A 12,464-nucleotide genomic window follows, 5' to 3' on the forward strand; every position below is an offset into this window, starting at 1 on the left:
GTTGGGGCTTACCTTCTCCTTGGTGGATGGACAAGCATATATTATGTGTTACACTAGGGGATTATCTCTTTTCTGGCCCCTTTCCTGTTATTATTCATTTCTCCAACTTTGAAACCTGTTTTAAAATTTGTGTCTGACCCTCACATCACAGATGAGGAAATGAAGACAAAAAGCTAGAAAAAAGTACCTTAGGGAAGTCACAGGCTCCAAAATCATTTGTATTTTATAGACTTGTTGCCTGAAAGCTGTCATTGCTTTCAGGCAGGGTAATAGCTTTTCCAGACTAACATGATTTTGTTGAGGAAGGATATGCCCAGAAAGTCCGTATGAAACCAGTTCTAAAGCAACCAGAAACAGTACTCCTGGTTATGACAGTGCTTGAATCAATGCCATAAGCACTGACAAATTCACTTGTGACTTCTTCACTGCCAAAGCCTGATGAACATTATCTGTCTCAATAATTAAAATCCCCAATCTAGGGCCAGTCATATGAGCTTCTCCAAATGCTTCCCTCAATATCCAGGCATGTGACAGATCATGAGAATCTAGTTCAGTCCCTAAACCACATCCCCAAACATTTTCTTCCATAAACAGATGGGGGGGGGGGGAGAGGAAAAGAGGGTCTTGGAACAAAAAGAATAATACATGAGATCCAGATCCAGCTTCAGTTTCTAGCTGGGTTACATACATAGACCCTCAAGAAAATAGGTTTATGCTTATGGGTTTACTTTCTTAATGAAACACATTATCCTAGAGGGAAATGACGTCTAGACCTAAATAGTTTAAATTTCCCTATCCCTGATTCCTTTAAATCCAGAAGTGCCCTACTGGTCTCAAGTCCCAATTTATCCCCTTCTCCCAAGGACTTGGGCAATCCCCTATTCCCGATCCCATGGTCAGACATCCCTTATGATTTTACTCCAAGTGAGTCAGGATCAGGAGGACAACTAAGAAATGCTGACTGATCAGAGCCCTATGATTTCTGACTCCTGAAATTATAGACACACCGTGCTTCATGTTTGTGTCTTTGAAGCACAAGTTATGGATTCAACTGGTTGTGGGTGTTTGTTGTTTTTGAGCTGGGATGGAATAATAAGGCCGCAATTAAGATCACACAACACAAGGAAGTTTACAAAAGGAAAAAATATTTTGTTTTAAAATCTTTGCTACATGTCATTATTTTTGCCACTGTAAGGCTCAGCACAGATGCCAGCAGTACAGAAATGGCCAAGAAAAAAAAAATCAAAAATAAAACCCTGAAGGAAAAGCAGAGACAAAACCCCCCAGAGCATCTTCTCCACCCCTCCCCTTCTCCCAAAGCCCAATAATAACTGTACAATATTATAGTCCTGATCACATTTAAAAACAGTTGATTATTAAAAAAACAAGGATTTCATTGGAAACTCAACTTTTTGGTTTCTTAAAGTGTGCTATAAATATATATATGTATATTGCATGTGTGCACATAGAATAAAAAAATAAACTGTCTCCTTTTCCACTTTACTACCTGGCACCAGACTGGAGACAAAGGGAGGGAAATCTCACGACATTCTCTCAGCCCGCTCCAAGGCCACCCAAGCGCCTCAGTCCCCTATGGCTACAGTTAGGATGTCTTCTCCTTGTCAATTCAGTCTTGCACTTAAGATACTGGCCTGAGCCAAACAAGAGAACAACAGCAACAACAAAGGCTGATACACATGAAGGTTACCTGAGGAAGGTAAAGAGTGAGAGTACTAACCTGTATCTGCATTTATATGGCTATAGTTCATTATTAAGAGACCCTGTCGGGATGGGAGTCCAGGTCCCATCTATCACATGGATTTATTACACTTGTACTATAAAGCAAAATCCAGTCTCAAGATTGGAGAGGGAGCAAAGAGGAAAGAACTATAGGTCCAGAAGAGACCTAAATTTTAGTTCTTGCAGACTGGATACTTTTGAGTATGGGATGAAAGAGAGGTTACTTTGCAAGAAGGCTTGATATTTGGTTTAAATTCCAGCAGTGAGGATTTTCACTGGGACTGCTAATCCAAGAAGTTGAGTTTCCATGCAGACATAACCTCTAGAGAACACACATCATATGTGATTCTGACAGAAAAATGCAGCATCATCCTTATGGACAAGTAGGGGGTTCTGAACATGTTTACCTTGCCAGCCTACTTCTGCAATGCAGATGTTCCATTCAAGGTGAGAGCACCAAAAGCAGGAATGACCCAGCTTTATCACTATATATGTTCAATGAGAGACCAACCGTATCAATAGAAGACTTCATATACTTGCTTACAGTTGCATAGTGGCTGGGCACAGATATAATAAGCGCAGCAAAGACATTTACTTAAATACTCTTTGGCTGCAATACTAAGTGGAAACTAATTGAAAGATTTAACTCTTTAGGACTCTTTGAAAAACACAGAGAAAGACAAAGATAAAATCTGGGACAAATTTTGCATAACTCCCTAATAGGGAGAAAGAAACAAACACAGAAACAAATGTGCACACTCACATACACACACACGTGCACATGCATGTGCACGCACACACATTCTCTCTCTTTCTCATTTCCTTACTCATATTTCATTCCAGAGGAATTGCTCACAGGCAGCAGAAAGCGCCTATACTCACTTCTGAAAACCCCATGTACACCTACCATGTTTCATGGTCGTCAAACATTGAGGACGTTTCTCCTCTCTCACCTTATTCAGAATTTCTTTCCAAAAATAAGCCATAGTATCCAAAGGAAATAGTGAGTGTTTTCTAACCTGCCCCTTGACCCAGCACAAATCATTTCTGCATAAATTTCTGGTAAGGAGACATAAGGAAAGACATTCTTAACCTAACCCAGCCTCAATTCTTCAAAGGGTCCCCAAAGCGTTGAGGAGTCACTCCATTTCTTCTATAAATGTTATCTCAGAGATGCAGGAAGACAAGGGAAAGGTCAGAAGGGAAAGGGGTTATACATCAGGGGTGAGGGAAGGGAAGGGAGAGGAACTTTTATTCTGTTTACAGAAAGATTTGCTTTTTTAAAAACAAATGGTGATTTTTTTTTTCTCCCCCATCCTTTATCCTCACCCCAATAGTTCTATTCTGAAAAGGAGGGAAACATAGTTAGGTCAGGAAATTCTTCATTGTTGTAACTGTTGCTCTGGTCTCCCAGCATGGACAGCATCTCCTAATAAGAGAAAAAGAATAAGCTTGGGTCACACACCTTGATCCTTCACATTTATTGAGCTCCTTCCCAACATCCCCGTGAACTATCATCCCTGGCCCCAGAGTTTTTGCTGGGCTGAGTTCTCTTAGCCTTCTTTACTCCCAGCAACTCTAACTTCTTTAGATGACAATCTATTTTCCTACTTCTTTCTCTGCCTTCCCCATACAGTTCCACATTCTCCCTCTTTTCTAGTCCTCAATATTCTCAATGGGAGAAAAATCTCCTTGTCATATTTCATAAAATCCCCTCTGGATATTTATGGAGTATCTCTTATCCTATTTGTTTTCCACCGAAACCTTGTTTTGCCTTCTTCCAATCTGTGTTTTAAACTAAGCTCCTACTTTATCCCGCCTGAGATTACTAACTACTGCAGTCCCCTCAGGATTTATGTAAATAGACCCTTATAGCTGTATTCAGTATTTTTATACCTAAACTACTATCATCAAATGGGCATATCGTTCTCTGTGATGGATCAAAATTACTTTCTTTCATGTCTTTGCATGGTGCTTCACATCACTAATGACTGTCTGGTGCAGCACACTAAGTTCACAATCTTTTCAATTAACGACATCTATTTTTATGTGTCCCGACTCTTCTCTTCTCCCACTTACTAACCTCAATCCATGCATGCTTTCTTCTCTGTCTCTCCTCCCTGACTCTTTCTCTCCCAGTTTCTGATTTTCTGAAGTCTTTAGACCCTCTCACCTGGAAGACCTCGGGCTGGCCAGGTTGCTGTGCTGATGGTTGCTGAACATGTTGCTCATTAGAACTTGAACGATGATGCGACTGCTGGCCCTGCCACTGTGGCCAGACACCCACACCCTCTGCTGTCCGTGTCTGGAATTGCCCTGCAGTTTGTCCAGTCTCAGGAGCTAGAAATATAGCAAGGAAAAATAAAAACTTCAATCTGCTAACTCTACTAGAGAGGAAAAACTAGCACATAACCACATGCAAGACATTAATTTTACTGAGATACCTTCTGTCCTTTCTATTTCAAACCCTAGTCCAAAATTTATTTTTCTTCTCTAGGTAGAGTCCTTTCTAAAGAATCCTTTGCTCATTCATAGTAAATGTGCATATTATTAAATTTATAATACTTTACATGTTTGTTACACATGCTAATAAAGCACGTGTAGGGTAGGTTTCACACGGGTAGGTTTTCAATTCCAAAAGGACTGTCACCATGCATTTCCCTATAATTCGGTCAGTACAGCCAGGACAAAAGCAAACTATTTTAACCACTAAATCCTTTCTCCTTTGTGATGTGATTTTCCTGTTACCCTGACTCTGGTGTGAACTCACCAAAGTTGGATCCACGATTGGTGAGACTAGGATAGGCAGCTGCACCAGGTGACGCAGTGGAAGCACCAGGAAGGGACATGGGGCTGAAAGAAGATGGAGTCTGAAAGCTGCCTACACCAAATTGGGAAGAACGAGTCTTAGCTGTAGCCTGGGTAGCCACTTGCTAAAAGAAAGGGGTAGAGAGCAAACAGAACATTAACATTATTGCACAGACCACTGCTATGAGAGTTAACCCTGTCAATCATCGGATTCTTCGGAGCCAACCTCATTACTTATTTCCCATTGCACATTTCTTCCAGTTAATTCCCAGTTTCCTTTGACACTATTTTTAGGCACTTGTGATAAAGTTAAAAAGCAAAGAACTATGCAATTAGTAAAAGTATACACATTTAGAATTGAGAAGTAAATGAAAATGGCATGAATTAAAGCATTTTATAAACTGTAAAACTATACAAAAACTAGAGGCATTAATAATAGCATAGCACTTACATAAAGAGAAAAACACACTTTGCATCATTTTATTATTCAATCTGTACCACATTTGTTTGTTCCTAATGATATCTTTTTTTTTGTTTTTTTTTGTAACTAAACATTTTCCTTACTATAAGAGTATGCATATGCACCATGGGATATCTTCAAAATGAAGGAAAATAAAAAGGAAATAAACATCCATAATCCTACCACCAAAGACACATGGTTAACATTTTTGGATAATTTCTTCCAGTTTTCATTTTCCTATGTATTTTTTTATACAGTAAGGTTATACCACATATAATAATTCTAGAGTTTATTTCTGATTTTGGCTTTATTTAAAATATTACTTATGCAAATATAAGTACATAGCAACATATAAAAGGATATTAGCTTTAGCCTTAATATATATATACATATATATATTATATGAGGATTTTTCAACACAATTTCTGCTCCCAATAAGATAAAAATTGGAAGACAGAGGATGGCAGGGCAGTCAAGAGAAGACGTTTAAGATAGACAATAATAATTTTACATATGGAAAAAGCCTAACCAACCAACCAAACAACAAATACAAGGGACAGACAGATGAGAAGGTTTACCTGGGCAGAGAAGCCTGGGCGGGTGCTAGGGGTCCAAGCTGGGGCTGCTCCCTGGGTAGGATTGGAGTGGCGGGAAATCTGGGCCAACATCTGCCCTGCGGAAGTTGATGGCTGGACAATGGTTACAGGAGGGGCCAGACCACTATTTCTAGGAGTGAACAAATAGTGAGGTAAGGATGAAAAAGGTGCATTTATCACAGAATCTAGGAATCACAGGACAATCTAGTGCTACCTCTAGATTCCCTCAACTCCCTGGGGGTTAAGGAAAACCTGATAACAGAATCTGGAAAAGACAAAAAAGACTGACAGTCACACACTGATCAGGACACACAGAGATGGAACCTAGAACACGGCAGCAGGATAGGTGCAAAGAAAAAGGAGGAAGAAAAGCAAGCTTGTCTCATCTTAGGCCAACAAGTTCCACTGCTTTGTCTGAAATAACCAGAAAAAGCTAGGGAAGAATAAAACCTGGATTCAGTAACTGAATCCCTCAGTTGCCCTGTAAAGCAGCACACACATATGGGGCTCACCTGAAATTCTCTGCCGGCCGGGGGGTAGGAGGGAATGTGTTGCCCTGGGAGAATAGCTGTTGGGTGGCAGGGACAGTGCTGGAGGAGATGCCTTTACTCTGATCTGTGGACCAAAAGGAGTTGGGGGAGGGCCAGTCAAGGGGCTGTAGTATATTAGTTCAGCAAGTTCCTATTTATTCATGAGGTATTAGGGTTAAGTGGAAATATACTGGGAGACTACTGACTGGGCAGCTGCAGGCCCATCAATAAGTGATCAAAATGAGAATAAGGAAAAAACATACCCGTACTGATGTTGGAGTAGATTTCTGAAAATCTTGGATCTCTATCTTGGGCAAACAGACTCTCTGACTTCTCAAGGGGCTTGCTGTGTTCTGGCCCTGTGGTTGTCACAGGCTGAACAGAAACCTGTGGAATGTAATGATAAAAATAACCATGAAGAAAAATAAAAAAATAACCATGAAGTTTTAACATGACAATTCAATAATCCGAAAATTCATATAGATACACATACACTTTAACTGGCTCTAGGGGACACTTCTTAAAGAAATGTTCCACCATCCTTTAAAGGTGACTTACTAACCTGGGAATGATTGTAGCTGGTTAGTCCATCTCTTCCTGGTACCACATCCAATTCTGTTTGCTGCTGTTGCTGCCTACATGTTAAAGGCAAGTAAAAAGAAAAATAGGAAAAAAAAAAAAGTTATTTTAAAAAGGATCTGGGGAAAGGGCTTAAAAGAAACAAAAAAGTGTGACTGTAGACTGCCACTCGCCAGGCTAGTCACTGCTCAATAAATAATTGTTCCACCATTTCTCACCTTGGTGCCAGCTGCCCTGAACCCATCTCCAGGGACAAATTAGCTGTGGGACCTAGCTGTGGCCTCTGGATCGTGTTGGACAGTGAAGGCCGTGGTTCTTGGCTAGAGTTCCTGGGAAAATGAAGAGTAGAGACAACAAAGACAAAAAAAAGTATCTGACTCTGTTTGTACAAAAGATACTACAGATTCACCGGTACATGGGGTAATCACTGATAAATTCCACTTTAAAGCTCAATCCCTGTGATACCTGTAACCTCAGATTCAGCAAATAATTTGTACTATAAACAACATGATACAAATAGAAACTTATGTCCTACAGCCAAGAGTTCATCCTGTTTGGGCTCTAACTCCTTCCAGGCCTTCAATACGCAGCAGTTGTGGATGTGTGTATGTATATGTTGCATATCCATATATTGTGTTTAAAAAAAAGCATAACTGAAAAAACTAGTGAAAGTACACACTGAAACATTAACAAAGACTGTTTCTTGATGGTGAGAATTTTTTTCCTTCTCTTTACTATTTTCAATACTTTCCAAATTTTCTACAAAGAATATTAATTACAAAATAAAATATTAAGAATTAATTAAAACTACAGTAGGAAAAACTGTAGTATGCAAAAATGGGAAAAGCCATTATTTCCAGAAACAACTTCTTAAAAAGACTTAAACATTTCAAAATTTAAGCAAAAGAGAAACACAAAACAGCTGTTGTTCAGAAATATAAAGATGCAAAAAAACAAAACAACTATAAAGACTTGGGTCCTAAGTTAGTAAAAATTTCAAACTGAATCCACTGTTATACTAAATTAATTAACAAAAAATTAAACTTCATGAGCCCTAAAAGTTGAATTAGAGGATACAGAGACTCAATGTTGTCACCAGGTATTATTCACACTTGATAATTATTTCTAATCAGATCTTCAGAAGTGGGTTCAAGGCCAATTCTACATAGAAAGATTAAATGGAAAAGTACCACCTTGACAACTGACACCCACTAGGATGGGTACAATAAAAAAAGACAGCAAGAATGTGGGGAGGCTGAACTCCTCATACACTGCTGCTGAGAATGCAAACTGGCACAGCAGCTTTGGAAAACGGTTTGGGAGTTTCTCAAAAGATTAAGCAAAGAGTTACCATGGGACCCAGCAATTCTGGGCTGTGTTTAGTCACTCAATCATGTTCAACTCTTTGCGATCCCGTGGGTTATAGTCCACAAGGTTCCTTTGTGCATGGGGATTCTCCAGGCAAGAATACTGGAGTGAGTTGCCATGCCCTCCCTCCAGGGGATCTTCCCAGCCCAAGGATTAAACCCAGGTCTCCCGCATTGCAGGTGGATTCTTTACCATCTGAACCACCAGGGAAGCCCAAGAATACTGGAGTGGGTAGAATATTCCTTCTCCAGAGGATCTTCTCAACCCAGGAACCAAACCGGGGTTTCCTGCATTGCAGGCAGATTCTTTACCAGCTGAGCTACCTAGGTATTTACCCAAGAGAATAACATATCCATACAAAAAGTTGTACACAAATGTTAACAGCAGGATTCTTAGTATCCAAAAAAATGTAAACAACTCAATATCCGGTGAACAGATAAACAAAAATGTGTTTCCATTTAAAAGAAATGTCTAGACCAGGCAAATTTAGAGACACACAGAACAGATTAAGTTACACAGGGCTTGGGGAAGATACTGTTAATTAGTACAGGATTTCTTTGAGGGTAATAGCTATTTTCTGTGTGGAAATACCTGCACAGCCCTGTGACATACTAAAAAAATTATACCCTTTAAATGAGTAAACTGTATGGTATATGAAATCTATTTTAATAAAACTCTTACAAAGCTGAGAAAAAGTTCAAACAGAAAACAAAGAATAGAGAAACAGAAACTAATAAATGAGTCAATATAGCTATGCTCTAAAGCAAACTATGGTCCACAGGCCAAATCCAGTCCACTGCCCGTTTCTGTAAATAACAGTTTACTGGAACACAGCCATCTTTATTCATTTCATTTGTCTAGGACTGTTTTTGTACTACAAGGGCAGAATTGAGAAGCTGCAATAGAGACTGTATGTTCCACAATGCTGAAATATTTACTATCTGGTCTCTTACCAAAGTTTGCAGACACCCATTCTAGGGGAAAAAAAAAAAATTCTGCCAGACTAGAGCAATAAACTGATGTATAAAACAAGATTATTTCTAGACAAGACTGAAACAAAATTGAAATACAGTTGACGTTTGAAAAATTCGGGGGTTAGGGACACTGACTCTCCAAGTAGTCAAAAATCTGAGTGTAACTTATATAGTCAGCCCTCCCTATGGGGTTCATGTAGTACTGTATTATTTACTATTGAAAAAATTCTGTGTATAAGTGGACCACTGCAGTTCAAACTCATGTTCAAAGGTCAACTGACCAAACTCTTCACATGTCAGAATCTAGTCTCTAAGTTATTGTTTGCTAAAATTTTAGTCTACTAGTGTAAATCAACTATAGTCCAACAAAAAATTTAAAATTTTTTTATTCTATCTAGATGAACTACCCCAAATTCTAAGAAGTTGGCAGATGCAGAACTAATGATATTTACTACTAGAAAAGTAGAAGAGGTGGTAGCCAAGCAGACTTGGCCCATGAGAAATTCCAACACTGGAAAAGTTCTTTAAGATACATACTTCACATTGGTGTTGGTACAGATGATGTACTCAATTTCATCTGAGTAAGGGTTCTGGAAAGTAAAAGAGCTGGTTCTCATCCAGAGCCATTCTCGGTTCTTAGACCGAAACCGGAACATGACAGACAGCACCTGGCCTTTTAACTTCACCACCTGAAAAAGTTTTCATGCTATCAGTTCAAACTCGAAAAAAATTTTCTTTAGACATGTACAATCCTAGGATTCTTGTGTCACTGTCCTTGAAATAACAATATCTTGCAATGTTACTAACAAAACAACGTGGGGAGTGAAATATTATTAAACGACTAAATAATAAGGAGGCATATATATCATGTTTCTTCTTAGAGTCCCAAGCTATCTGACCACTTTCACCAATGTCAAACAGGAATAACAATTATTTCCAGGAGAGAAAAGACTATGTTTCCCCACTTCCTTTGGAAAGTCCCTTAAAGACACACTGATCTAGCAAATTTACTAAAAATTTAAAAGTTTAATGACCTTGAACATAGACTACATGCTGCCCCTCAATCCTAGTTTTTACCACTATGCCTGAGAATTTCTGTTTTCACAGCACCCATGAAGGTTTCTATAAATAAAACTAAAATGGCTTTAGTTTTATTTTGCTTTTTAAAAGAAAGTAATTTTTTATTATTTTCATTTCTGATCTCATAGAATAGAAAATAATCTTTTGAATCCCCTTCCTTTATAATAAAAATATTAGAAGCTAACATTTGTTTTGTATTTACTGTATGCCAAGCACTAGGCTATGTGTTTTTTCTTTTTTTTAAGAACAAGTTTACTTAACATCTAAAAAATGTAATATGAACAATTGTTAAGTAATCTTTAACACTTACATGTGCTCACTGAATAATACATACACAATGAATACTACATTTGTATACAAACCAAGTACTGGATTTGAAACCTGATTATTGCTGTACGTATCTACACCAACAGAGTATAAGTTCAGTACTCCAAAATACCTACACTATAAATTGCTTTTTAACCAAAAGTTAAGTGATAACATTTGTGTTTAAGTTGACAGAAGAGTGGCAGTAACTGCTGATATTACAGTTTGACTCAGAAATAATTATAACAGAAAATGGGATATATTTCACTTAACAATAATAAAATGGTACATTTTAAATATATAAATAAAACTTTAAAAAATCAAATGTGAAACAAAGTACAGCAAGAACCAAAATGGGAAGAAAACAAGGAAAACAAGCTTCATTAGAAATAGTAACTAAATTTATGTACTGAGAAGCAAAAAGAAATATAAATCCATCTAGACTTTTAAGAAATATCAAAATCTAGCAATCAGCAATTAGTAAGCAGCAACTAGTCTGCACAGTAAAAAGTACCTTTGCTTAGTACTCTAGTATCACAGCAGCAACTGATATCAGAATAAAAACCTTGAGATCACAGTGTGTCTGAATCACCTATTGCTTTGGAATAAACATTTTTCTACAAGTGATAAAATGGTAGGTACTCTGTGGCCAAAAGTGTCAGAATTATGAATTTCATGGATTTAAAATATACTGTACAATATCTTCTCACACTGCCAGAAGTCCATGTCCTCAGCTTTGAACAGTTTCAACAGAAGTCAGAATAGCTTTTCTAAGACTGAACATATAATGCAATGTGATCCTTCTGCATGGATAAAACAAGTGATGCTGAAAAATCAGGAGACAGACTTTTTACTGCCATTGTCTGATTTCCTCGAGAAGTTGGGCTATGTGTTTTAAATGCTTTATCTTATATGCCTACTGTATCAGTAAAAATACTATGCTGTGCTGTGCTTAGCCATGTTCGACTCTTTGAGACCTCATGGATTGCAGCCCACCAGGCACCTCTATGGGAATTCTCCAGGCAAGAATACTAGAGTGGATTGCCATGCCCTCTTCCAGGGATCAAACCCAGGTCTCCCGCACTGCAGGTGCATTCTTTAATGACTGAACCACAAAGGAAGACCAAGAATACTGGAGTGGGTAGTTTATCCCTTCTCCAGGGGATTTTCCTGACCCAGGAATTAAACTGGGGTCTCCTGCATTGCAGGTGGATTCTTCACCTGCTGAGCTACCAGGGAAAACCAGTAAAAGCACTACTGAGGCTTAAAGAGGGAAATTAACCCATCTAATATAAAGGAAGAGTACCATCTAAAGCCAAGTCTGTCCTGAAATTAGAATTCACCAGATGTTTTCAGAATCTAGGGCCTAAAAAGTACAATTAAGAGTTAGCTTACAATTAAGAATTAACTCTTACTTATCTACAGAAGAACTGTGAAATGAATTTTTCAACTACTACCCACTGTTCAGTTAAGTGCAGAATACTTTAAATACTTTAAAGATGGCTGCTTTGATATAGGACACTGAGTAGCCAAAGCCAAACAAAAACACCTTGAACATTACATTATCCATAATTTCCAAGTACTGGTCCTTTCTGTTTCCTAAAAATACAAGTTAAGTAATAAAGAGTGTAAAACTGCAAGGCCTGCCATAGTGCTCAATTAATCAGTACTCAATAAGTATTTGTTGGATGAATGTAATAATAGATATTAGACAAAAATATTACTCTAATTCAAACCAGGAAAAAAAGCTACCTGTTGGAAGCTGTCTCTTAGAAGCTGCTGGTCTTCAGGATGACAGAATTCTACAATATTCTTTCCTAAGAGTTCCTAAAAGAGGAAAAGAAAAGTAAGATCAACACTTTTATGATCACCTAACTTCCCTGGCCCATTAGGAGAGGAACTGGATTTAATTTCTCTTGCTTTTATCCTAGGATTATAGATTAGAGGGGAAAAAAAACACAAAAATAAATGGAATCTGCTGAATAACTGACCTCTAGAGCAATTTTCTTTTTTAGGACATTGT

The 12,464-nt window shown here is 38.1% G+C and overlaps 1 protein-coding gene across 3 annotated transcripts in view; it reads right to left on the bottom strand.

Moving 5' to 3' along the window:
• Window positions 1-1,128: 1,128 nt before the first annotated feature.
• ARNT (aryl hydrocarbon receptor nuclear translocator) overlaps window positions 1,129-12,464 on the bottom strand; it is a 68,848-nt gene continuing 57,512 nt past the window's right edge. For 2 of the 3 annotated variants that reach the window (XM_043457628.1, XM_043457637.1), the window contains 10 exons: window positions 12,194-12,268; window positions 9,593-9,744; window positions 6,932-7,042; window positions 6,697-6,769; window positions 6,398-6,521; window positions 6,117-6,219; window positions 5,587-5,734; window positions 4,511-4,673; window positions 3,914-4,080; window positions 1,129-3,169 (listed from right to left, as the gene is read on the bottom strand). In XM_043457628.1, the coding sequence (XP_043313563.1) occupies window positions 3,080-3,169; window positions 3,914-4,080; window positions 4,511-4,673; window positions 5,587-5,734; window positions 6,117-6,219; window positions 6,398-6,521; window positions 6,697-6,769; window positions 6,932-7,042; window positions 9,593-9,744; window positions 12,194-12,268 (1,206 nt within the window). In that variant the 3' untranslated portion in view covers window positions 1,129-3,079. Of the gene's footprint in view, window positions 3,170-3,913; window positions 4,081-4,510; window positions 4,674-5,586; window positions 5,735-6,116; window positions 6,220-6,397; window positions 6,522-6,696; window positions 6,770-6,931; window positions 7,043-9,592; window positions 9,745-12,193; window positions 12,269-12,464 lie in introns of those variants that run through there. The other variant, XR_006267351.1, reaches the window with a different exon arrangement.

Source organism: Cervus canadensis, chromosome 2 (assembly GCF_019320065.1).
Source record: "Cervus canadensis isolate Bull #8, Minnesota chromosome 2, ASM1932006v1, whole genome shotgun sequence".
Lineage (NCBI taxonomy): Eukaryota > Metazoa > Chordata > Mammalia > Artiodactyla > Cervidae > Cervus > Cervus canadensis.